Source organism: Scophthalmus maximus, chromosome 7 (genome assembly GCF_022379125.1).
Source record: "Scophthalmus maximus strain ysfricsl-2021 chromosome 7, ASM2237912v1, whole genome shotgun sequence".
Taxonomy (NCBI): domain Eukaryota; kingdom Metazoa; phylum Chordata; class Actinopteri; order Pleuronectiformes; family Scophthalmidae; genus Scophthalmus; species Scophthalmus maximus.
The window spans coordinates 11,085,658-11,112,955 of record NC_061521.1 but is presented as its reverse complement, the minus strand read 5'-3'; the positions used below and the strand labels follow the sequence as shown (position 1 = coordinate 11,112,955).

Below are 27,298 nucleotides of genomic sequence, written 5' to 3'. Positions count from 1 at the left end.
TTTTATCTGTTCGTGCTTATTAAATAATGTATATTCCTCTTTTTGGGATACTCTTAAAAATCAACTTTGATATTATTCTACTGATCCTATGTATTCTTCATATTTTATCTGATGCTGGGATCTTGGCCAGGTGAAAGAGATTTTAATTCACAGTGAGGTCCTCTCCTGGCTAAATGTGGTTCTTTATAATTTTCCATTGCATGTTTTATGTGACACATATGTATGAGCCAGGAAATATGCCAATAGATATGTAACAACTGAAAGCATTGAGCCATAGGCCTCTGTGTAAAATACACTCCAAATACCATCCTTTAATACATGTTATGATGGTGGCCCATCTCATTGAATAATGGCCTATTATCTTAACCATTAATTTACGTTATTTGTTACTTCTGCTTGACCTACATGTATATGGGAGCAAAGAATTCTCCACAGGACAACATAGGGAACAAAAAGGACAATGAATGTCACTAAAAACAGATATACTGTACTCCATGTCACTGTAGTAAGTGTTGGACTACAACCTTTTTATTCCCTCATGCCCACAATTAAACCAGAACTAGTCATTTTAAATAAAATCCACTAATAAGTACACTACATTTTACAATATCAAAGCCATAACAGAAGAAATGCCACTATGCAGGGAATCATTTGAAGCATTTTACTGCGACAAAACTTAACTTGATTTTCCCTGCAAAAACTAAATCCAGATTTTAGTTTATTTGCACGAGTAGTCAGGATCAGAGAGTAGAGAACAAATTCCTTTTATTAACAGAAGTTAAGAATTATTGTCAGTAACCTTCACAGTTTATAGACGTAAGTATATAAATATGTAACGTACAACCTAAAAAGAGCTGAACTTGTTTTTGGTGCAAGACTTTGACAAAGTATTGCAAAGTTTTAATAAGTCTTTGAACTGTCTATTGACGACAAAAACATAATCTTTGAACAAACACGGTAATGATTGTGCAGCTGTTGTATAAAGTCAGAATTATAAGCTAGAACACAAATATGTATAAAGGAATCAAATATCTTTAAAACTTTTTTAAAGATTTATAACAAATTTATATAATATAATTTATAACAAAAATACAACACAAAATGAAGTATGTACAGCAAACCTGCCAGTATACTGGCATTATTGTCACTCTATCCATTAACTGAATGATAACCGACTTTACAAATAAACATGGTCGAACAAATATAAGAAGTATTGCTGCATACACCATTAGGTGTACATATGAAAATATTTAATCCCAGTACTTGTTTTTCCTCTCATCCAGTGAGTTATTGAGTGTTGTGTCCTTGAGATGAAATGATAAGTCCATCTGATTTTTTTTTTTAGGTCAGGAGTAAAATGTTTCACTTGGAGTCTTTTCCAGGAAAGAGTTCACAGTCATTGTTAAAATCCCATTTCTCCCAAATGCACTGTCTGTTGTCGTATCTAGAGAAGAAAAAGAAAAACACATCATTCCTTTTGATCTGTAAGATAACCAAAACACAGGTTAACTCGGCCACAGTCCAAAAAATGGAAAATATGAATTAATTAAATATTAAGAGATACTTGTTGGACAACACCTTCAAAGCAAAACCACAATGCCACAACTCAATGAAGGTCAAGGTACAGTTAAAATATTAAGGCAATAGGATCTCACCAGTTATAAAAATAGGGTAACGGGCTGATATATTCTGGACCTGCAGGCGAACCAAACATGAGAGATAGTCAGGCTGATCTCTTGACATGAGGTCACACTCGTGGTAAGGCAAGACCTCCAGGAACCCAGTGTCTTCGCAAGAGTTTAAGAAGCACTTCTTCTCTTTGTCCTCTGCACTCAACCTGTGTGTGGGGTGGAGAAAATTATAGTATTCAGACAGACAGAAAAGGTTTCATCAGGAAGGATTTTAGAAAGCGCACAGTCAGCATCAGTCTTGAATAGGCATTCAACTATAGAAGGAGAAAAATGTTGGCTGATGCCAGGTGGTCAGTCATATTTACACATACTTATACACCAGTTATTATTCTATATTATTATTTAAAAGTTATTAATTGGTTTGTCTTATTTTCAGCTACGTCTATGTGCCAAGATTGATTTGTTCTCTTTGTCCTTTTCTTGATTTAGTGTAACATGTCATCTTTTATACCTTATGTGTTTTGTCTTTTGTAAAAGTTAAATCAAAAATCGAATTCCAAAAACAGACGTAGAGAACAGCTGTGCCCTGCCATAGAGGGAAATGAGAAATTAGTTATCTTTATAGCCGTTTATACCTCGCATTTTCTTTCAGCCGACGACTGTCTCTGTAGTGTAACAACCATTTCCACTTCCCCGTTCTACTTAGCACGCGCAAGATTTCTGAGCATTTTTCCATGTTGCCTAAAAAGAAGTACAAAGTTGAGAACATGAGTAACACTTAATTAATTATAAGCTGCTCATAAAACAATCTCATTCAACAAATCCGCGTACAAAGACTGAGGGGTTCCAATGCTGCTCTGTCAAACATTATGAAACCACCCCGTGTGAAGAGCTCCTGATGGGTGAGATTCACAACATCATCTGGTTCATCTATTCCAGCAAACAGCACGCCCGGTGCCTTCTTCAGCTCGAGCAAATGTGGGACCTTAAGACGTCAGAGAGCAGAGTCATTAATTCACTTTTATCTGTGGCAAATGGCATGTTGTGATCGTTCGCAGCAGATGATCTGTTACCTCGCAAATGTGCTCTGCAATGTCCTCATTCCTGAGGATGATGAGTAGGGATGAAGAACTACCCTCACCAAGGAAGAATTCGGATGGCTGCACGGCAGTGTGGCCCACTGCCTCCAACTGTGCCTTTTGGAAAGTAAAGGAGAAACAACATAACCTTAAAAGCCATTTCCAGCAAGTTCTACACTGCTCTGAGTACATTTTGAAAAACTATTCCCTTGACTTGATATGTACAAGGCTAATTAAGAGCCAGCATGATGTCAGCTTTCTTTTGATGTGATCTCTAGGTCCACTCAGTATGTGCTTACCATACGATACCCAGTCAATACATTGTACAATTAATGAGAGATTATATCAAATAAGAAAAATAATATTGTTGTTTGTTTTTATGAATGAAACACCTTAGGAAATTAAATGTTTGTAGTTTTCTCCATAGTTAAGGAAAGAGGCTATGATCACTTAGGAATTAAAATGCCATAGTGACAAGATTTCAAGGTGTACAAAGTTATCAAAACTGGCATAGAAACTTCTCTACCCACTCCTGTTGCTTATACCCCGACCCACTCATTCTTTCATTGGTGTGCTCTTAGTCCTGTAACTCTATTTATCTTAACAGATAAACAGAACTGCTTATTTAAATTTTCTGATTAAATGGTCAAAAGTTGAACTTTCAGACAAACTTGCGCAGTCATGGTCGTGAGGTGGAACAACAGTATCGAGGTCCGATACACCTGTCCCATACACCCGTTCACCCAATCACGATCAAGTCTCAGCTCTCACCATATCCTGACTTTACTGAGCTGCTGTATGTATCCGCAATAATTGGTCTATAAAGTGTTACAAAAAGACAAGGCGATGTCATCTCTGTTGTTTTGTCTGACCAACACTGCAAAACCTAAAGATATCTACTTTATTCTCACACAACACAAAGAAAAGAAGCAAATCCTCACAACTGAGAAGCTGAAGGTTGGGAATTGGTAATATGATTACCTGAGAAATTACCAAAATTATTATCAAATCAGTTGATCACAAATAAAGCTCCTGAGGAACTGTATAAGCTGAGAAATGTGATTGGACATTTAGTTTATTTTTCCTTGTCATGCATTCAACCTCCACCACAACCTCCCATCACCATTAAGAAGCAAAGAAACTTGGGACAGGCACCTCTTCTACTGGGAATGAGTTTAACACTTTTTAAAAAAGGCTTCAGGAATGCAGGCCATATACAATATATCCATACTGCATTATTAGTTCTTTGAAAACTTTGTCTTACCTTGGTTTCATCAAAGAGGGCATCGTCAGACGTCACCAACATGTAGAATCTGTACTTTGTTTTACAGGATTTCTTCACAAAGGAGTTCAGATTACTTCGAAAGCTCTCATCCATCTCTCTCTTCATTTGATCACAGAAGTCAAAAAGATGACTGGGTTCCCTATTTTTGGAACCTCTGTTCACTCCTAAGTGCTTAGGTTTGGGTGGGACCTTTCCGACAGCACAAACGTCATCCATCATTGCCTCATACAACTCTGCACACTTTGCAGTCACACAAGAAACCACAGCAGGTTCCTTTAGGTTGCCTGTCCCTTGAGATAATTTTTCAGGATGCAAAGTCCCTTCTTCCTCTTTGGAGTCTGCCCTGTCTTTCCTGTCGGACATGTCAACCTTGATTTTTTGTCTAGCAAGTGACGATGCATCCAAGAGATCCAGTGAATCCTCCTGTTCTTCTAGACTGGAGAAGTGCACAGTCACAGGGCTAGCACAAGACGACGTCAATTTGTCATGTTTATCCTGTTGGCTCGGTCCTCTCTTACTCTTACTCTTTTTCGAAAGCTGTTTCATTTGTTCTGAGAAGATGAGACACTCCTGTTCCATCGACGCCTGCGTGGGGTCATCTTGTAGGCACCTCTGAGAAACCTGCTCTAGAAAAGAATGTGATCTCTTCTGGCTGGTGTTAAAGACTGTGCATGTGAGTGAGGTTTGAGGTCCCAGGATGAGACTGTCATCTATCATGTTATTATCTTTGTCGTCCACATATGAAGCGGGGGCTTCTGAGCAGTCTTTCTGATCCATTTCATTGTTTTCTTTAGTAGTTTGTCCAACTTTCTCAAGTAAACTATGTGTCAAGAAACCTTGGTGCCCACCACTTTTTTCCAATTCAAATGAATGCATGGACAGAGATGATGAAAGTGTAGCTTCGTCTAAGTTACTGTCATTAACATTTGACAGCAGATTACTTTTGGAAGAAAACTCACTGCACTCTTGCTTATCCCCATTTAGTCCAGAATTTTCCTCAAAAATGTCTGTTTTCTTCTCCAAGGGCATGGGAGTGGGAGTGGTATAGTTGACTGTAGGGGTTTTAGTCAGTTTATTTTTGGGAGACCTTTCGATTAGTCCATCTTTAGGGATACAATCGGATTGACTTTCATCACTCTTAGAGGGGTTTACAGCCATGACAGGAGACTGACTGTATGAATGAGGCCGATTATTTAAATTGGACTGAGGCATATCTCCTCCTTGGTCGACATCTGTTTCAATGGTTTGGAAACACTCAGTAGAGGGACTAGATCTATAGGAATGACAATATACTTGCCCTATAGAGGTTTCCTGAAATGCATCAGGTCTTTCAAAACTGTGTTTAGGAAGTGGTGAGTCTGTTTTCTTAACCTGCAACTTAACACCAAGTACTTCCTCAAGTTGACTTTTATACGGTGATACAAGAAAGTCATCTGATGATTCTTTGGGGAGTTCTTGTGAGGTAGAGGCCGAAACTACTGCAAGTGGCGAAGTGTGGCTTGGGACCAAACAAGGGGGGGTGTACTTTCTGAAGAGGTTAGGCTTTTGATCAAGACAGTTTTTCATATCATTTGTTAACTGATTTGATTTAGAGAGGAACTTGTCTATACTTTGTAGAACTCTTAGAGTTCTTTGTTCGAGGTCGTGGTGCTGACCGTCATGAGAGATGGGATCACTATTAACTCTAGACTTGTGACAAAGTTTTTGCTCAAGAGGCATCTTGTCACTTATAGGTGTTGAGCTTTTGCTAAGACATCTTGGAGTAGTGTTTATGCAGGTTTTTTCAGTACTGATACCGGGACCAGAACAAGGTATGCAGTCAAACGGCTTCTCATCCAAAGTTGGGGTTTGAGTACGGCTCCTGTCATCAGACTCACTTCCAAAGATCACTGGCTGGTTGGTTTCACCAACATCAAGAGGTGATATTTTGAGGCCATGCAGTTCCTCTTTTCTACTGTACGTTTCAGATGTACTGCATACATCTTCGGGCAAGTCAGAGCATGCAGTTTCACTGATAAACTGTATTCCTTTCTGGTCTTGAACAACTTCTTCAACCTTGTCTTGTGAGTGTGAGATATGAAGTTGTACTATATCTATTGCAATAGATGGAATTATAAGCCCACTATGACTTGTCTCCCTTCCTTCAGTTGACTTGTTCATTTTGAGATCTGTTTCTCCAGTCACTGCTTCTTCTTCACATCTTTTTCTAGCCTCACACTGAGGTGAATGAGACTGGTGATGAAAGGATTCTTCTTGAGATGAGTTGCCATCCTTTCTCTCCGTCACATTCAAATTTGTTTCCTGATCTTCATGATCATCACTATTTCCTGTTTCCAAACTGTCCTTTGTCGGGGGGATAAACCGAGCAACACAAGAACCATCCAATGAACAGATGCCCTCGTCAGATATGGGTAATGTTGCCTTCTGATAATGTGCCTCATCTGCCAAACAAGAATAATTTTCTGAGTTTTCTTCAACTGCAGGTACATTATGAACAGGTTCCATTTCATATGGCATATGAGGGGCTTTTTCTGAAATGGCAAGTTCATCTGTCAAAGCACTGCCATCTGCGCAAAGCTTTTCAAGCTTTGAATCTTGGAAAGCTTGAGGTGGTTGCTCAAGAAATGGTGCATGGCGACTACAATCTGTAAAACAATCCTGTACAGAATCAGGCCCATCGCACATCATATGTAACGGCTGATTACTCATATCACTGTCAGTTTCCACAGCTGAAACACCACTGTCGTTCTCGTCAAGTCGATCGTCTTTTCCGAGGGGATTTTCAGTCATTTTATCATTATGAACTGTACAAAAATCCACATCTTCGTTGACATTTTCAGCCTGACCAGATGAGACTGCTATAGTTTCCTCCCTTGATGACAGCTTTTCATTTCCAAAACAATTTCCATTGCAAACGATATCTGATTCTTTGTACAAAGAACCATCACCTGTATGGATCACTTCTGGAGAAGGTTGTATATTATCTACTTCACGTGGGTTCTCTTTCACTTCCCAGTTTTTCCCATCTTGGGATTGAATTTCATCATTCTCATCTGCATGAGCCACCTCGTCTGCTTCTTTGTTGGACTCGACATCTTTGTCGGTCATGGATTTGGATAAATCCGTTGCATATTTTTGAACCAAACTCATTTCACTAGATTGTGAATTTTCAATATCATTTTTCATATGTGCCTCCTCGTTGTTGCATCCATGTGACATATGGCCAATTCCTGAAGTAGTTTGAACATTTTCTGTCCAAAGTGATCGACTCTCAGTCTCTACTTGTGGTGGACTGAATGATCCATTACCTATAAAAGATGGTATATCAATGTGCTCCAGGCAGCCAGCTTTTTGAGAAGGACTACAGGTTTTGGCACTTTCGTTGTGGCTGCTGATATCATTCACCTCATTAATAATCTCGGTGGCAGGTACCGTTGTTTTGCAACACTGGAAAAATAAATAATAAAGAGAACATTAGAAATACATGATATAACCACTGTATTGTTCATTAAGTGAAAGCTGTGACCAACAGGCTTGGTTTTCAATGTTTTCAAAGTTTTGCCATGATTTTTAAAGTCACTTATGGTATTGATGCCAAGTTACAACCAAATTAGTTTAAAGAACAGGCGAAAGACCAGTTGGTGCAGCTTCCACCTGGTCCTTAAAATAGTTTATAACCCGAACCATCTGAAAATCATGACAAAAACAGAATGAAGAATAACTTTAGAAGCAAACCTGTAATGTGCTTGCCTCCTGTAGTCCCACTAATGACTTGAGCGTATTCAATATTTCACTTGCTTTTTTCCGTTCACTGGAAAAGGAAGAGTCTTCTCTGTTGATTTGTCGATCTGAAAGGACAGTCGCTGCACTAGAGTTTCTCAGTGACAAGTCCAAAATCAAAGATCCTTGGTCCAAGACAGAGTCATCATTTTTGCTGAGGTCCAAAGCTTTTGAATCTGAATGGTCTTCAGTGTCTGTTATACTTGGAAAAGCACCAAATGAATTTGCCTTCTGCTCAGACTTAGCTGGTGCTGATTCCATTCCACTGGACATTTCCAAAGAATCACTGTCTTCTAAACACAAGTTTGTAAAGTTCGAGTCAACGTGAAAATATCTGGCTGTTGACCGGCTGTAAAACAGACCAATCCACATGTGGACAATGAGTCGAACCTCTTCAGTGTTGTCGTGAATGGAGAAATCCCACGGGCTGTAATGTACAAAAAATAAGGTGTTTTAGTTGAATAACTTTTTACATTTTCTAACCAACAGTCAACTTAACAGCATATTGTCACCATTTGTCAACTAAATACAACAAATATAGCATTGGAATATTGTTATAAAGATGTTATTTTTTATGCTGAGATTCTTGTATAAATATGTAACAATATACGTACCCATGCAAGGCTCGCATGACAGCTTTACTCTTTGAGTCACTTGCAAACTTGCTGTCTCTGTTAAAGTCATAGTTTTCGTCCCATTGCTTGGTGACCTGGACAGATCCATCCTTGTCAACAAAGGTGCGGGAGTACCTAAACTTTCGCCTGCACACCACATGTTTTTTCAGGTATTCTTGAGTCTTGTGGTTGCGTTCACCTCTGTCTTTCTGACGGACAGTTGGTTGAGCAGTTTGAATTCCATCGCCGTACAATTGCTGTTGATGGTGCAGCATTTTGGTAGAACCACTTAACGGGGATGCCTGGAAGGGTGAACCTGGCAAACCCAACAGCAGAGGGGAAGACGGGTGCAATGAGTAAGCATGTTCTTTAGATATTAAACTAACCAATTCAGTGTCTCCCACAGGGGGGCTTGGCGATGGAGACTCAAGAGGCTGAAAGGGTCTAGCAGCAGGCTGTCTAAGCAGAGCATGAAGAAGTGACTCTTGTTCAGCATTGGTTTCATCTTTTGTAAGGCCAAGCTTCTTCAAACTTGTCTCAGGTTTTCCCTCAAGGGCTGGTTGTGGTGGAACCTGGTCATTACTGGCACTGAGTGCCAAGTCAGCAAGTAAGTTCAAAGCATCTGTGGATGAGCAACAATTATTCATTTTTTTTTCCTTTACAGTCGTCCGTACAGAATTGTCCCTAGTACACGATTTGTTTTTGAGTTTTTCAGCAGGAAAGCAAGCTGGGGTTTGAAAATGCAACCACCCTGTGAAGACAAAACAGAGAAGAAAATAGAAACTGAATGTATTACAATGAAGAACTTGTCACCAAAATGCAATTGTAAAAAAATTAAAATTAAAAAAATAAAGGAATTTATCTGTTAAGCCACCTTAGGACGGTGGCCCTGAAGTGGAAAAGACAATGGCAAAACAGAAAGTGCAAATCAAGAACTGCAAAACAGAAATTCACAAAACAATGGCAAAACAGAAACAGAAATTGCAAAACAGAAACCACAATGGCAAATCACAAAAAATAACGGCATTACGGTAGACTGAACCATTTCCTATTAAAAGACAGCCTGTCCAATCTGCGAGGAACCTTGTGATAGAGATCACCACCTTTTCCGGTCTAATGTTAATTCCGTTGTTTTGAGATTTGCCGTTGTGATTTCTGTTATGCCTTTGTGTTTTTTCATTTGTTTTTGTGTTTTCCTTTTTGTCGTTGTGATTTGCACTTCAGGGCCACCGTACCTGGGTTGGGTACAGATGGATTGTACTGGCAAAAACATTGCAGAAGTTACAGAGCAAAGAAAATGTCATTCAGATTTAAAGTCATGCACAATATTGAGTGGATATTGCACATTAAACCAAAAATATGCCTTCCAAATCTTGGGAATTATATAAATATAACTTACATTTCCTTTTAACATTTTCTTCAGAGACACCTTGATGCTTTTTTAGTGTTTTAATCCTACCCCTTCGTGGGAAAATTGGTGGAGGCCTATGTATGATTTTATGTTGTTTGTTTGAAATGGCTTGGTCTAGTGTCTCTGGTGAGTCTTTGCTTAGTTGAGCATCCTGACCCTCAGTCTTCTGTACAGTTTCTGGTTTCTCTTTAGGGGTTAGGCCTAGGGCATATGCAAAAAGAGGGTCAACTGATAGAAGCTTTGTTACATCCTTGACACCCACATTGGTGTCATGGACACTTGTGATTGCATTACTCTTCAATGCGTCCACGTCAGAGTCATCTTTGCCTTTCTTGAGACAAGGCTCAGTGTTCTGGTCAGTATCGGTCTTTGTTACCTCTGACCCAAGGGAATTGTGCTTCCTCTTCGCCTTTAAAAGAACCGATTTTAGTTTACTCAAAAGAAATTCACCCTTAGTTGTACACTTTCCAGGGAAGAAGGACTTGGTTTCTTTAACTTCTTCTGAGGGAGGAGTGTCTATGCAACCATTCTTCGAAGATTGCTCACTACTCTCTGGATTCACAGACAACAAACCATTGTCTGATTGTCTTAACAGGCCATGTTCATTATCTAAATGACTGTTCACAACATTTTGAAGATGATTCCCTCCATCCTTGGAAGTATTGACCTCTGTTTCGTCTACTGCCGTTTCTGGAGCAGTCGTAGATTCTTGCTCCATTTCGACATTGTCATGAGCATTCACAGGGGTATCTGCCAACACTTTTTCAAGGTACCGTTCATCTTTAGTACATTGGAGCTTATGCTTCAAAGACTGAATCTGATCAGCCATATCCACATAGCCATGAGGAACCAAGATCCTTCCACATTCACTGATAACAGGCCTCAAGTCCCAGCGCTCGGTTTTCTTTTTCAGAGGACAAATTTCAAGCTCCATTAAAATGGTGTCCTCCAAGCTCTGCTGTCCAGGGTCTGTTTTTTGCTCCTCTGCAACCGTTAAACCAACAGGCGCACGTCTCAACTTCTTATTTCTGGGTGATAGTTTTCCAAAAATGCGTTTTCGCCTTCTTGATTTTCTCCAATCAGTATTGTTCAGCTGTGAGTGGCCAGATGATTCCTTGGCCTGGTTAGCCTTCTGACTTATGGATATGTTATTCCCTCCTGGTATTTTGACTGTCTGTAAACTAAGGATCTCAACGCAGGATTCAGATGCCTTTTTAAGACATTTGGAATGTCCCCTGCGTACCTCCTTTTGTTTTGTGTCTATGAAATTAGTGACCTCTTGGCAATCTTTTTTGATTTCGACTGTCTCATCATGCAGAGTACTGACTCCTTCTGTTTGCAACTTGGGTGCTGAAAAACCAGGAATCTGAAAATCATCATACTTTGTTGCTGGCACGGTACTGATCGCATTTAAGCGCTCATTAGTGACAGTTTGCTCTGCTGAAGTGATGCTGACAATCAGCTCTGCTGACAGGTCATCTGATGTAGGGGGAGTTAGAGACTTCTTTGCCCCCGCTTCATCTGTTTTGATCAATACAGTCAGGTCAGATTTTTCATTGACTTTGGTTGCATCTCCAGCTTGCAAATCATCTGGTACAACATTGTGAGGTACAGTAATTAAACAAACTTGTGCTTCAGTACTTGTTATACAAGAGTTCTGGTCAGTCAACTGGTCTTCTGACCCCATGCCAACAGGACTGGCTGGCGCCTGCTCAGGAGATGACAGACAGATGTAGACATCGTCATCAAGATCTTCTCTTTGTTCCTCTTGTCCAGCTGCCAAGATTCCAGAAGCCTTGGACACAGGCAGTTGAAAGGAGACTGGCTTGCTCATGTATGACCTGAAGCTCTGGATTGACTTGTTAGTCCATTCGGGAGAGGAGTAGAGGTGTTTGTGGTCATCGCGCACATCATACTGATCCGGAAAGATGATGACTTCCCTTGAGGGACTGAAATCCAACCTAGGATTTATCAGTGCTGCGTAAGTCTGCATATGCTGGGCCAACACTTCACATAGTTCTTCAGTTGAGTTGAAAGGTGTTTTCTCAACTTCACCCTCTGCATAACTTAGCACTGGTAGAACCCGAAGGATTTCAGATGAAATGGTTGCCTTTCTCTGTCCAGATTTTGTGCCTGTGAAAAAAAAGAAGGAATATTTGCTCAATCTCTGCTTTAGTTACCTCGAAACAAACTTCTATTTTCAATGCGCAGGGCATATGTCAATTTAATTAAGGGATTACCTCTCTCTATGACCCGTGAGCCAGGAAAAATAAACATGCCTTGCAGGACCTCAGTTGCATTTGACCCATTATCTAAAACAAAAAACACAAAGACATGTAGCTTAAGATGAATAATTGTTGTTAACAAAGATAGAATCCTGCAATTTTGTTTTGATTTTGATAACAGTCAGCTTTCATCATTTTCACATCTTACCATCGTATGTGAGGAGATGAGAGGAGTGCAACAGGATAAGAAAACCACCATCATTCAGTGGAACAGGAAGAGCCTGTACAAAAAAAAATAGTTTGTGAGGTACTTTTGAAGTCAATTGTTATTCCTGCCAAGGTTCTTTTCACCCGTGTCTGTTTGTTTGTTTGTATATTGGTTTATTTGTTAGCAGGATTATGCAAACACAATTTAATGCATTTCCATCTAACTTCGTGGAGGGACGGGGCTTGAGTCCTGGAAGAAACCAATACATTTTGGATACTGATTAAGGGGTAAATCCAGGATTTTTCTTCACTTTCTTTAACTGTGTTTTATAAGAAAAAAAATCACTAATCAGAACACTTTTTAATTTTTTATTTGTACTATTAGAACAAGACAATCCTGGATAAGATTGTTTGGTCTTGGCAGAGCTATGCAGTTGACTGTCATTCAAGTTATATATCAGGTCAAAAAACAATTCCATTTTTATCTTGGAGCGCAAATTGATGTTAAAGAAAAGGGCCCAATCGGAATGTTCCAGAGCTGAAACCATGACTAGAAAAGTGATATATATAATTGAAGTCAATTCACTGACTCGTTGACTAGTCAATTTACTGGAAAATAATTATACATAATTATTGGACAATTTTAATTGTTTGATTCAAGAAACACCAATCAGTTGCGGGTAATGTTCATTATCTGTTAGAGTAAATTGGTTATTGTCCAAGTAAATTGGTTGTTTAGGTTTCTGACAGAATAAACAATTGTATTTCCCCCCCCATAATTTTGTTTTGGAATGAAATACTTTTTAATACCAAAAGGTTGGTAATGAATAAACTCACAAGATCTTTCTCCTTGATCTCCTGCAGAAGCAAAGAGAGTAAGTTTGCTTCTTCCGCCACAGAAGGAACCAGTTCACACAGACTACAGTATAACCCACCCAGATCGACTGAAAGACAGCAAAAGAGCCAAATCCATTACTATACATTTATTGAATCCATTCATTATTTTAAAACATGCCTTTAAAATGTAACTCTTGGATAGTAAAGATATTTTGCCTGAAATCTTGAAAAAACTCACCTTCACCAGAGAAGCAGGTTTCAAAGGCAGCCCTTGGCAGCAGCTGAATCAGATCTGGCATGGAAATGGCTCTGTCAACTTTGACCACTGGTGGCCTTAAACACAAACAAAGACAGAAAATGTCTAGCATATAGCTTACATAATGCAAGTGATCTGCGTTAATAAAGAATACGATATATAGTGTCTGTTTGCACATTTAACTTACAGTTTTGTAGGAATCAAGGCCCCTGCGGTAGACCTCAGCCCAACATCATAGAACTTGGTGCCTATTTGAAGCTGACCCGTCCAGGCCAAGTAATGGCAAACTGAAATATAATATTAATTATGTTTTAAATTAATTAAAACGCTATATACATGTTCATTAAAGGTAAACGTAAAATATGTGACAGAGCTGTTGTACTGTACAAAATAGTGGACAGGGGGTGAATGTTTACATACAAATCTGGTGATAAATAAACTAATTTCATGAATATATAGCAATGTATTAAAACAGTGGCAAATATGGGCTGTTTCTATTGTTGAATTACCAAGTAATAAACCTTAAGGCAGTACCATTGTTCTTATTTTTGACAGCAACATATGTAGAGAAACACTGCTATATTTTACTTACCCAGCTTTTTCTCCTCACTGAAAAGAGAGGAGAAAACAATTCATCAAATTTTCTTCACTTGTATTAAATGGCATTAGATGAGATATATACTATAATCAGAGCAGAACGCGCGCTGCGATCTTGTGACAGTACCTTGTCTCCTGTGGCTGTACAAGTGTTGCTTTGGTGTCCGTGTATGAAAAAGATACAATAGCAAAAGGACAGGCAGCGCTGGGAGATTGGTCCGTTTCAGTGCTTCCACCATCTAACAGCTCATACATGTAATACTGCAAGACCAAGACAAAAGTATTTGAGCTGCCTGACGTCCTTTAATTTTTCTTTCTTAACATGCCTTCAAACAATAAGGAGAGACGCTACAACAACATCATCCGAGGACTGATATAATACTAGTGACTTTATTATTTGGTGAAATCATTAGATTGTGTTACATTACACGCATTGACATTTCTTTACAGTTGCTGCTCTATAAGAAGTGTGGGATGAAGAAGTGAATAATCTCTGATGAATGACCACTTCTTACCTGGGTTCTCTCAAAAGCAAGAAAGCAGCTGGTTTCGGCAGATACTGAGGGCAACTCTTCTGACACATGGCAGTCAAACCCCACTGTGGGTGATGTGAAATTCTGGGTGTAGTTTTCTAAAACCTGTTTAACTCTCCCCTGGTGGTAACAAAAAAGGATAACAGTTTTATTCATAATACAATAGGTCTTCAACAAATAAAAAACACACATGACCACATTTCAACGCTCCCACATTTCAATACCTTTGTCAGCCTGATGATGGCAATGTATCCAGATTTCCCATGATACCAGCGATTCAAATCCAAACAGTCAGAGTACATCGATATGTAAACACCTGAAGAAACACAGAAAATAAACACAGGGAGGGTGAATTATTATGATTTAGATAATTTTGAAAAAAGTTAAATGTTTACCACATAACTGTGCAGTGGCTTTCCAAACAACTGACACTCCTACAGCAGCACAGCCACACCTTTAGAGATTAATGTGTCCCCAACTCTCAAGGACACACCACATGTTCAACAGCTATCTGAGTTACCTCACCCACTGAATGACTGATTGTGTGCTCACAACGCTATATTATGCTCTACGCCTATCAACAAGATACTTTAAGATAAAAGTGAAGATATAAAAAAAGGGTTGAATATTGTATTGGAGCTAAAATTCAATAAAAGTAATTATTAGTGATTAGATTTTTCATCCCTGCTTAATGTATAAGTAAGCACACACACACATATTGCTTCACACAGATCAAGGTTTGCTCAAGTATTTTCAATTCTTAAGTTTCCACACAGCAACCTAATAAACTCGACAGTGAAGTTCTCTCACTTGTGGAAAACAACACACTCCAAACCTGAAGATATGAGGGAGAACAAACAGCCAATGACTTGTTTGGCAGGTTTTATGGGTCTTTTCTACTGCTTCACCTTAAAGGGGCAGTATGCGATTTTAATCAGATACACGTTTTGTAAAATTCCGCAAATATTTCCTCACGGTCGGCTAGCAGTCTTTTCTGTGTGCGCTCCGAAAAAAAAGTGGCACAGCCCTGGCTCAGTTAATTGAAAACAAAAAAAATGTTGCGGTCCGCACCACACAACACTGTGTGTTCTGTTTGTAAAAATCACTTCGATGACACAAGACTTGCTAGCGACAGATGCTACAACTCAAAGGTTTTGCCTAGTGGTTAGCGCATTGGTCTGCCATACCGAGGCTGCGGGTTCGCGGCCAGGCCCGGCAAGTCACAACAACAACAAAGAGAGATACAAGCTTTCTCCAAAATCGATTACTGCCCCTTTAGGACTTCAGTCAGGGTGAGGTAACTAACGATAAATCCTAAAAAAAAACTAGGAGTATAAACTTTCCAAATGTCTATTTAAATGATAAAGAAAGTTAGTAGTCCTGACATTAAGAATTCACGTTTAGGTATATTAGGAAACCTGTTTCAGCGCATTTGCAATCTGGAAAAGAACTATTGCAGTACAAAACAGAAACTGATGTTACAGGGGCAGTAAGTGATTCTGGAGAAAGCTTGTATCTCTCTTTGTTGTTGTTGTGGTTTACTGCACTGACTGAGTTGCAGCTCTATCTGCTAGCACGTCTCTCAACGTGCGATGCATGATCTTTACAAACTGCACTCGCAGTGTTGTGTGGTGCGGTCTGCACCATTTGTTTTGTTGTCCATTTACGGAGCCCGGGCGCGCACACAGAACCGACTAGCAACTAGCAGACTGTCAGGAAACATTTGCTGATTTTTACAAAATGTGTATTGCTATAGAATCACTTACCATCATTTGCCACGCAACGCTGCTACATAAAATTACACGTGACACAGAGGGGCTCTTGTTTTCACACTTCACTCCCCTGTAATGTCATGAACAACCGTCCACTGATATTGCCAATAAAAAGGACTTTGACCAGAGTTTACACTTTACAACTCTGACTCTTGACACAGCCCAGAGCCGTTGAGAGAGAGAGAGTAGCGACAACTCCATTCACTCCAATAGACCTTTTTTTCCCCCAGCAATGGCGGATCATGGAGCCTCTCAACAGTTCCCGGAAGTGAGCAGCAGCGCATTAGAGTAGCAGCAGAAAGGAGTCAATGGGCGTTTAAAAAAATCAGATTGTATATTATCAGCACATCTGAATCAAATCAACATGCATGTTAGTTGATTTATCATTCTAAAAAACATGTTGACTAACTACATAGAGTAACTACATAGGCGACATGTCGGTATGCTATATTTGAATCGATACATTCATTGACTACTAATTACCAAAAATCGTGTTTCTGTCGCTCTGAATAATGGATTCGAATTGCGAGTCAAGAACTTCAGGGAACTATCTGAAGTCTACATGAGTCACGTGACGTGCAAACATTTTGGACTTTCGTTACTCTCTCTCTCTCTCAACGGCCCTGACACATCCTAAGGCAGGCAGAGGTCTCATAAAATAGACACATTATGTAGATATGTTGTGTGTGTCTGATTTGGTCAGAGCGGGGACAATTGCACAGGTCTAACAGCAAATCTTTCAGAGGCAACATTTCTAACTTCAAGTTGAGGCAAAAAGAGATGTTAAAAATGCCCTTTTCCATTGAATTATATAAAGATTGAAGCGTACAGGCAATAAATGAGTCGTCTCTCTGCCTCCAACACATTTCATGTCCCTGAACTAGTGTACACCAAATTACAGTTTCTGTTTCACTACTCATATTGTTCCACTTTCCTTTCTGTACATTCACACAGCACTTTCACTTGCTTTCACTTTCAAAGGCAGGGGCGCACCGGGCACTCAGCATGGACTATTCCTTGGCTTGATCTGCACAACAGAGACTTTGAACAGCGTACACGCGTGGACAATGCCCTGGACATGGAAACCAAGGTAATATCTTGATAAGCTACTCAAGAAGGGTTTAATCTAGACATTTTATTTCCCCCCAAAAGTAAACAAGTAATTATATTTAAGTGTAGCCTGTATATTACGATTGGCTTAGCTGTACAAAAAAAATGGTGGAAAAAACAAATCATAAGTTACCCTTGCCGGGATCTCCCAGAGTTGTGCAAGTACCGTTTCCTGTGAGAACACCGGTTTCTCCAAGCGCATGAGCCTTTGAAAAAAAAAGAAAAATAACAATATCAGCAAGATCGGAAGATACTGTAGAAGCATGCAGTGTGTGTCAGGGGTGGCTCGTCCGTACCTTGTTGATGTCGTCAAACAGCAAAAACCCATAGGTTTCCTCCATGACCTCTTCTGAATATCCTGCTTGTCTCCTGTTTGCTCGGAAGGCCTCATACTGACCAAAAGGAGAAGTCGAAAAATCTATTAAAATGAAAAGCTGTCCCATGTCGTTCGCCAGTGGCTAAACAATGTTACTTTGGCTTACTTACTCCAAAACTGCCAAAATTAAAGACACAGTGACCCCAAAAAAATGACCAAACCCCCGATTATTTTACAAATATATTCATAGTGTGACAAATGTTTGGAGTGTAATGTGAGTGAGTTCCAGCTCAATGAGGAGCATGTGGATTGAAGATGGGGTCGAACCTTCTGCTCCAGTCGTGCGTTCTTCACCAGGACCGCGGAAGTGTACCTGAAGGACTGCTTGGACTCCTCGTACAAGTACGCACTTCGAAGAGGAGCCAGAATACTGTTCTGAAACACGTCGGAAGAGTCCGACACAGGCGCTAAAACACCTATAAGAGTGTACGGGAGGGGAGAGGGAGAACACACACACACACACACACACACACACACACACAACATGAGCACAGCGAACGAGCGACATGGCGAAAGTACAGCGAGTTGCGTTTTCGCTTTCTCCTCGCGAAAAAAAGTTCCACCAGCCCCGGGACCGAGTGTCGAGTCACACGCGACACGCGTCCGCGTTCCCCCGTCGACTCACAACAACGACGCGCCCCTCTGCCCGTCGCAGTGGTGGCAGAATACGACGAAAGGGACATTTTGGTGGTTTTTCTGGTCTAAGTTTAAAATGACAGCACTGGGGGGACGGGGACGGAACATTTGGAATCACCTTGAAGCGACGCGCCAACATCTCCGCTTTCCATTGCGGAGCCCTTATGAGCTCTGTCGCTCCCTCGTTGCCCTTCGTTGGAAACGCTCGGTTCTACACATCACCGTCGCTTTGCGGAGTTCCGTGTGTCTCGTGTCCACTGGACCCCGTCGCAGTGACCGCAGCCGCCGCCCGCGCGGGTCCGACACACATGCTCGTGCGGATACCAGGAAGTTGCAGGGTGGACGACGGTCTCGGGCGCGCAGGGACACATGTATCCGCTCCGGTGGCTCCTTTGGTCGCTTTGTCGGGGGGGGGGGGGGGGGAAGAAACCCGGTTAGTTGTGAAAGCTCTTCGCTCCTCCGCGTAGTTCCTGGCCCGGCCGATCGGCGTGTGTGCGGTCCGCGTCGAAAAGGAAACAGAAACCTAGCCAGGACACAGCGTCCATTTTGAAAGTCTACACCAAACTGCGGTGCTGCTGCCGCCGCTGGTGGAGCAGCTTGTCCCTGCTGTTCACTTCACCGCTGCCTGCGTCTCGCCGTCGAGAAAATTAATAATTGACAAGTGACCGTAAACGCTCTTCTTATCAGACCTGTGTTGTTGTTGCTTTTGTTTGTTTGTTTGTTTGTTTGTTTGTTTGTTGATGCCCTAACGCGATACAACAGCGTCACGTTTTAAGAGGCTATACGTGGAATCTTCAAATAGAAAGTTGGGATCATGTGGCTTCGCGTTTCTGCTGTGAAATCCAGCTCCTCGGCGTGAGCTGCAGGCACGGTGACACAACCACCTCGGGGTCTGTTCAAAAAGAAAAAACAACAACAATTCTATTAGTGTGTATTTATTTGTGACAGAATATGAAATGACGCCCACTGTCAAGATTCTCAACAAATTAACGTAACTGGTCGAGAGGATTTGTCAATAACTTCCGTCAATGTCGTTTTGACTCTGACATGAATCGATCCATGAACGGTTGTTGTGCCTAAGCAGCTGATTAACCTCAACTATCCATCATATGCGACTTTAAGCCCTTTTCTGGATCCAAACAGTATGGTTGAGTCTCTGGGCTCTCAACCCGAAAAATAATAATAGCGTAAAAATCACTGCCTCGTTCACTCATTTACTTCTCCCTTTTAAATAGAAAACCAGATTTCAACTCGTTACTTGACATTTGGACATTTACTCATCATTTTGCGTCATCTCTGACATGTATTACAAACCAGGAGACCAGTTTTTCTTCTCTTTTCCAACTAACAGTTATCATTACAAAAAAATCACAAGCGCAGTCGTTCTATAATCTTTACCAAGTGTTTATTACTAACAATGACAACCACACTACCATATCATAAGTCGTCATTTTAACCCAAACTACAATGTTTCCCTAACCTTTACAAGGTGGGCAGTAGAAGAAAACAACTTCACAGCAAGGTTAAAGAGCACCACTCTGTTGTTGTTAGCTAAACGTTAACAGGAAAAAGGTGATTGTAATTGCCTCAGTTGCTGAATCAGCCATTAGCAGTAATCGCTATTCCACCAAAAACAAGGAGTCTTAGACAAGGAATACATATGCAAAGTTAGTCGAAAGCATTTATTCAGTGTAAGCCCAGCCTTTGTGAGGCAAATGTAATAATGTTAGGTTACTTAAAAAATGTCATCCCCACATTTGCATAAAATTATTACATTTGCATTAAAATGAATGCAAATGCTGCTTAAAAATACAAAACATACAAACAAACAAAGAGAATACATTCCAACCTGCGCACTCCTCAAGATCATTAGATGCACCTTTGTGTTATTCCAAAAAAAAATGATAACTAGGATAAAGCTGTATCTTGCTATATTGGTATCAACAAGCAAAATTAATAAATGAATGAAATACAGCTAGTAAGTAAACAAATTCAATTTAGTTTTATTCATTTGGGGTTTTGAAATATGTGTTAGTGCGCTCTTTAAATCAATCAATCATTTAACTTGACTGTCGGAGACTGGCAGATTGTCAGTCGCCTACATTACCCAGAATTCCACGCTGTTTTTTGTTCTGTTTTTTTAACCTCCGTTACTCGTCTGCGTGGCGTTGTTGTTCTTGGTTTGTTGCTGCCATGCAGTGCTTTCGCTCCTTATCGCTGTGCTCCAGAATGAATCACACGCTCGACTGACACCGACGAGGTTCACGAAGAAGAAAAGCTTGAACATGAGATGGAGATCACTCGGACCAGACCGTCCTTGTTTGGAGAAATCGGTAAGTAGCTTACAGTTGGTGAGCAGCGGTAACCCAGGACAACCGTATACAACTGCGCTCGAGGAACGAAGGGTCAGCTGGACTGGACGCCTCGGTACCACCCGTGGATGAGACCCGCAGCTTCCAGGAGCTCTATCTCCACGGTCTCGGTCGGACGTGGAGTCGAGGGACCGTTAGCTCGCATTGCTTCCCTCGAGTGTTGAGCATGGCAGACACCTGTAAGCTCGTTAGCGATCAGGCCAGCGGGACCTGAGGTACAGTCTGCGCAATCTGACGCTCAGCTTTTATGAAGTCACATCGGCTGAGAAATAGTATAATAATGATCACATCACATGTCAATAGACCGAATATCATATTCATTACAATGTCACACGATCCAACACACCAGTGCTATTGTGATGGTTTCGATCACAGACGTGCAATGATTGGTCAATTAATCGAGTAGTCAATCAAACGATATTTGATTGGCAAGTGTCTTTCTAGTTGGTTAATTGTTTCCCAAATACTTGTTGATTTCAGGCTCTCAAATAAGATACTTCAATAGTTTTATTGTGTGTGTGCCAAAGTAATTTGAATATTTTTGTGACCATTAGTTGGACCAAACAAGTCATTTGAAGATGTCCCCTAATGATGTAGGATGATGTTGTTGTGATTTAAGATTTCTCTTCTCTTCTTTTATTGACAAAATGAGCTATTGAGAAAATGATCTCATTGGACAATTAGGTAAACATTAATCTGTGATGAAAACTATCTTTAGTTGCAGTCTTAGACCATACTACACATGTGAGTTTGAATTGTGCCCCTCTTTGTACCAGTTATGGTTGATGGTCTTAGTTTTTAGACCTGGTTATTTCAAAACCTGGACATGACAGTTTAAACAGCTGTTTCTTGATGTGTATTTGATGTAAATACTGATAAATTCAACTGCAAAACTAAAGGATCAAGGCCTATAAAAAAAAATTGTCTCATGTTTTATAAGGAATTGTATGAAAAGCTTTCTGTGGCTCTCTTTTCCTTCTTTGCGGTTGAGCCCAATTGACAAACAAACAGTATTTTCAAAATTAGAGTGATTAAATTAACTTGAACTTTAAATAGAATCTTAATTAAACTCCCTAACACGTTTACATGATAGATAGGCAGGCTCAGTTTTTGTTTGGTTTCCCATATTTGCAGCACATGGTCTTGGGTTCTGGACGGACCGGTCAGCAGTGCACGAGGCCGCTGCACAGGGCAGGGCCCTGCAGCTGCAGCAGCTGATCGAGGCAGGTGCAGCGGTAAACATCGTGGCTGTTGACTCCATCACGCCGCTACATGAGGCATGTATACAGGGACAGACCCAATGTGTCCGACTGCTGCTGGACGCTGGTGCACAGGTGAGCCGGGCGGCAAACTGTCTCAACAAGAAACATTTCACGAAAATTAAGCCGAGTTTAATGGCTTTACTCAACAGTGCATGACTGACAGATTGGTGTATCTTCTACTTTGCTATGCCTCTGTGTCCGACAGGTGGACGCTCGCAACATCGATGGCAGCACTCCACTGTGCGATGCCTGTGCGGCCGGTAGCCTTGAATGCGTCAAGCTATTGCTGGAGTATGGAGCAACAGTTAACCCTCCGCTGTTTACCTTCTCACCTCTTCATGAGGCATGCATGGGAGGTGCGTCATGTTACATACACCACCAGACAGGAATGCACTTTGAGCACTTTTGTGTCTGTGCATCAGGTTTTGTATTTGCTTCACTGATCTCGCACTTCCAGACAGGAGTCTGGAGTTCTCCCAGAGTTAGGGAAAAAAGCTGAGCAGGGGAAGCCCAATTCAGTACTCTACCAGTACATAATGTGTCCCTGTGATCCAAAGCTCTCCAATATTGAGCTCTTGATTCATATTTAAAGCCTTTTAGGGAATTTAACAAAGTGTATTCAGGCGATCGCAATATTGATTTGAAAAAAAAATCAAATGACTGGTAAGGGGAAACCTCTAAGGTTAAACTTCAGCCGAAATCTATTCAAGCTAAACAACAGCTCCTCTGCTCAGCGAAGGACAAAATTACAAAAGCTTTCTCTGCCACTTTTCAAGCCCTCAGGAAACAAGTGTCTGTTTCCTTTCTGGGATTTTTCCTGGGGAAGTCAGTATTCAATTTGTTCTGAATAGAAATCATTTTTCATCATCTCTCGCAATAGGTAACTCAGAGTGTGTCCAGCTGATGATTGATCAAGGTGCTTTCATGGAGGCCCATGACTGCCACTATGGGACACCGCTTCATGTTGCCTGTGCCAGGCAACACTACGACTGCGCCAAAGTTCTCCTCAGTGCAGGTGAGACCATGACCAGAAATGAGTCAAAGTTAATGTAACTGAATTTGAATTTTTTTGTTGTTGATATAAACTGATTAATCAATCAGTCACAAAACTAGAAAAACAAATAAAATGTTTTGAAGATTTTATAATGAAACTAATCTAACGTACTTTAAGATATTACAGTTACAAGGTTATTACCACAGTAAAATCAACTGTCTGTTCTCCACGGGACAATAATTACTGTAAGATGAGATATATTTTTTTAATAGTTGTATTTTATACTTAACTCAACTCTTATGAAAACCTAGTAAAAAGGATTTGGCTTTAGAGCCTGCTCACCTCTGCACAACGAGCCTGCTGTATCCACCCTGCAGTTCAACTTAGCCTGCTTACATCACACCATCGATCAACTCGTCCCTCCACAAAGGAGATTTGGTTCATTTATTCAGAGTAACAGCTGGTGTGTGTTTGTGTGTACCGCTTATATTATTTATAATTCATGTGTAAATACAAATGCTGTTGACAACCCTGAGCTATGTCTCACTCATGCCGTTCTGCCTGTCTTTTCCCTTAGGTGCAAATGCAAATGCTGCCAAGCTACACGAGACTGCCCTCCATCATGCAGCCAAGACAAAGAACGTCGACTTGGTTGAGCTACTTGTGGAATTTGGGGGAAATGTGTATGCCAGGGATAACCTGAACAAAAAACCCATCCAGTACACCAGTCTGGGATCTTGCTGTTACCTCTGCATTGAGTTCTATGAGAGTAAGTTTGTTTTCATTCAAGTGTGCATTTGTTACTCTCTGCATTTAGATCATCTGTTCAGATTAACATCCGTCTTCAATGATCCGATCACAAGCGGACTATTTCCAAGTTCGTCACCTGACATTAGAATGCATCTTCACATGCGTCTCCAGTGACCACTTTGCAAATACACTTATGCCGTCATAAGAGAAAACAGAGAAGCTCTATGATATAAGATCTTAAGAGCTACGAATAGAATATCAACATGTGTCTGTCCATGTTGTATGGGAAGCACTGAGAAGTGTCAAAATACTTTTAGTTCATTATGAAACAGCAATGGGACAGAGGATGTCAGCTGAGTAGGTGATCCTTCATTTTGGCCCAGGACACATTTGCGTTCACACAGTTAAAATAATGTGGCCACGCGGTGAGAGATCAGATCTGAAATGAATTCTCAAGGAGTGCATTCTTGGGTGCGTTCAAACCTGAACTTAGAGCTGCTCACGTGTGATCAGATCACCTGAGATGGATGTTAACACCAGGTCTGAATGGGGCCTCAGAGCACTAGTAAAATAAAACCTCTGTTGTTTTCTCTACCTCAGACACTCCCCTCAGCCTACAGCAAATCAGCAGAGTGGCGCTGAGGAGGGCTCTCGGCACAAGGGCACGTGAAGTTGTTTCCAAGCTGGGCTTGCCCAATCGCATCATACGTTTTCTTTCTCACATACCACCTCCAGTTATTGAAATCTAGTCTCTATGAGAAACTTGAGATGCAGCTCTGAAGAGGGTTAAATCCAGACCTGGTACAGCACACATGAAATATCTAAACACTGCCAGACTAGTTGGGTGCACAGAGATTTCACTCAGGCTGTTGACCTAAACTAACTGACGTAACTACTGCGACATTAGCAGATTTTTTAAGTGTGAAAGAAAGAAAGTAAAGAAAGGAAAGACACACCTGCTTATCGGGAAATCACGACTAACCTGTCTAACCGGACTAACCACAGCAGACAAGTAGCTTCTTTAGCATCTCACTGGAGTCGTGTTTTCTGGCCACCAAATGAGTGTGATATCTAATACTATCTCGTCTTTCACCTCTGGTTTGGTCCACCAGCTCATTTACTTGAACTCTACTGTTTCATGCTTGGCAGGTCATAAACAATTTGTGCTAAGGCTAATGGATGGTTATGAGAGTTATGACTCAACCATACAGTGTGTGTGAAGGCTGAAAGACCATCACAACTAGGGTTAGGGGCCATGCACATTTTTGCACTTGTTACAGCAGGACAAACTACATATTTATCGTGCTTATTAGTACAGTCTGATAACCTCAGATCATTTTCATCATATCTCAGTCCGCCTCCGAACTGAGATGATGTATAATCAGCCACAATGACTGAGCTCATGTTGCAAAGTTACTTCGTGAACGGCTTTTGGCAGCGGCGCTGACAAATCACATCACTCAGTCAATTGAGTCGGTGTCAATATTAGTAATTCTTCATTAATTATTGCCCTAATGGAGCCTGAAATAAATAAACACGAACTTGGCTCACCCATCATGACCAAGTGAGCATGACTTCGTCATAGATCCTGTACTTTGTTTGACCATGAGGTAACAAGAAGTGATTCAATAGGATTGTATCATTGTGTTTATTTTTACATAATCGGTGACTTATTATTTTGAATGTAAATTTGTAAATAATGCGGTTCTACCTCTATTAAATTTGTGTAAATAAATAGACCAAAATTATTTGGGGGGCTTTGTGTGTTTTTAAATCCTAAGTATTCTGAATTCAAAATTGATTTATTTTCTGCTAATTCATTTCCATATGGCATTGAAATAGATGGAAATTGCCCTTGGACTTTAGGAAAGATACAAAAACTCTATTGTAAACATTTGAAATGGTATGGAGATGTTAATTAGGGAGCTTTGGAAGAAAAATGTGCGACCGTCAGGGTGGTCCATTGAAAACAAAGTCTGACCAGCGCTTATACTCAAAAAAGAAAAATATATTTATGATTAGACGAGAGAAGTCTGCAGCCAGAACCTGACATGTAAATGAGACGCAAGTAAGCAAAGAAAGTAAATGGATTCCTTCAGTCTGACTCACATGAAACACGTCCCAACATGAGCTGCCGCTACAAAGCTTGACAGGTCGCTAACAATATGAATATAAACAGAATTATACCAAATATGTAAATTTTTAAAGTCGTCTTGTTAGAGTGTGTGACAACAACGATTGTATTATTTTGATTTTGATTTTGTTTTATTTATTATAATATTTCATATTTGTTTTGTAAATCGTATGCTGGAGTTGGGCTCAAGTAACGTGTCCTGTATAAAAATTGGAAGTGTATTAATTTGGATTTTTGGAAAATGTTGTCATTGAAAGGTTGACCCAGGTCTATCTCCCACACTGGCTTCCCGAAAAACTAGTTTGGAAGTCTGATGTAGGATGTCACATCTCAGATTGTTAAATGAATGCCTTGTGAAGCATCAATGTAATGAACAATGTACAATGTAAATAAATAAATATAAACATAGTAGAAGTCATAAGTGCAGCAAAGCAATATAAACGCTTAAGCCATTGTGCTGAGCTGTATTTAAAAAAGAAACACAAAAGAGGAGGAAAAGGAGAATGTGGACTTGTGGCTAGTGAAAAGGTAGAGTTTTGTTTTTCCTAAACTTTGTTTAAAAAAGGGCATTCACCCAAGCCCAAGTCATTCATCAGTGGTACGATGTAGGTCCACCATTTCTGTATTGACAGCCAACGTGTTATAAGGTCCTTCTCAAGGACATTTTGACATGTGGACAGGAGGAGCCAGACATCAAACCCTGCGATTAATGGAGAACTTGCTCCACCCTCCTGAACCACAGGCATTGAAATGTCTAAAATCAATAAATTAACATAAATACTGTAGCTGCACAGAATACAGGAAGATACACAAAGTCAACAACATTTAAACTTTCATCTCAGGTCATACAAGATGCTACAAGGTTGAAGAATTCAAAAGTTAACTGAATTAGTTACATATGGAAATTGCAAGTGGCTGTCAGAGTTTCCTTAGGGTACCATGAGCCTCGCCACAAAGAGGAAGCGTGAGGGGCCACGTTGAGGGGATCGGGGAGACGAATTCCTTTAGGTTTTACTCAAACTGTTGCTTTAATGAAAAACTGCCTGGACTGCTGCGACTGGCTTCTGTAAACTTCTCATTCAACAGTGTCTCATTTCAGCCACATTTTGAGGAAGCTGATTTGAAAAAAGCTATAGTGAAGCTGTTAAGTGTTGGTGGCATACCATCGTCTATAAATACTGAAGGTTCAACAGCTGCCCTGCAGGGGGGGGGGGGGGGATTTGTTTTCTATATGGATCTTAAATACACAAATTCTATATATCTCTCTATTTATTCTAAATTTAATTGACCAATACTTTAGCGTCATGTATGTAAAAATCAACTGTGTTCATGCAAATCTTCCAACAGACCCTAATTTCATTTTCAAACTCTTTCAAGCCCAAACAGTTTGACTTTGACCAACAAGTTGCACCATGCAGCCGTCAGCATTAGATGACA

General features: G+C 40.5%; 2 protein-coding genes across 6 annotated transcripts; one reads left to right on the top strand and one right to left on the bottom strand.

Annotated features, from left to right (window-relative positions):
- Positions 1 to 748: 748 nt before the first annotated feature.
- On the bottom strand, positions 749 to 18,649 carry tasor2 (transcription activation suppressor family member 2). 3 transcript variants are annotated; one of them, XM_047333443.1, is made up of 22 exons: positions 18,468 to 18,649; positions 17,981 to 18,129; positions 17,634 to 17,729; positions 17,471 to 17,543; positions 14,680 to 14,771; positions 14,438 to 14,575; positions 14,050 to 14,183; positions 13,918 to 13,934; positions 13,513 to 13,612; positions 13,308 to 13,402; positions 13,070 to 13,176; positions 12,234 to 12,306; positions 12,041 to 12,112; positions 9,789 to 11,933; positions 8,390 to 9,140; positions 7,731 to 8,202; positions 3,975 to 7,442; positions 2,705 to 2,827; positions 2,463 to 2,616; positions 2,267 to 2,372; positions 1,656 to 1,837; positions 749 to 1,444 (listed from the first exon to the last, which is right to left on the bottom strand). In XM_047333443.1, the coding sequence occupies exons 1-22, from the start codon at positions 18,499 to 18,501 to the stop codon at positions 1,347 to 1,349; spliced, it is 8,679 nt and encodes a 2,892-aa protein (XP_047189399.1). In that variant the 5' UTR covers positions 18,502 to 18,649; the 3' UTR covers positions 749 to 1,346. The 3 variants fall into 3 exon arrangements, with proteins under 3 accessions (XP_047189399.1, XP_047189401.1, XP_047189398.1); XM_047333445.1 differs by lacking the exon at positions 18,468 to 18,649 and having other exon boundaries at positions 8,390 to 8,484; positions 8,589 to 9,140; positions 17,981 to 18,407; XM_047333442.1 differs by lacking the exon at positions 18,468 to 18,649 and having other exon boundaries at positions 17,981 to 18,386.
- On the top strand, positions 17,190 to 26,269 carry LOC118315648 (ankyrin repeat and SOCS box protein 13). 3 transcript variants are annotated; one of them, XM_035643102.2, is made up of 7 exons: positions 17,190 to 17,317; positions 20,549 to 20,682; positions 21,856 to 22,055; positions 22,189 to 22,339; positions 22,864 to 22,998; positions 23,555 to 23,746; positions 24,328 to 26,269. In XM_035643102.2, the coding sequence occupies exons 2-7, from the start codon at positions 20,640 to 20,642 to the stop codon at positions 24,474 to 24,476; spliced, it is 870 nt and encodes a 289-aa protein (XP_035498995.1). In that variant the 5' UTR covers positions 17,190 to 17,317; positions 20,549 to 20,639; the 3' UTR covers positions 24,477 to 26,269. The 3 variants fall into 3 exon arrangements, with proteins under 3 accessions (XP_035498995.1, XP_047189403.1, XP_035498996.1); XM_047333447.1 differs by lacking the exon at positions 17,190 to 17,317 and adding an exon at positions 20,754 to 20,776 and having other exon boundaries at positions 19,045 to 20,689; positions 21,819 to 22,055; XM_035643103.2 differs by lacking the exon at positions 17,190 to 17,317 and having other exon boundaries at positions 19,045 to 20,682.
- Positions 26,270 to 27,298: the final 1,029 nt, after the last annotated feature.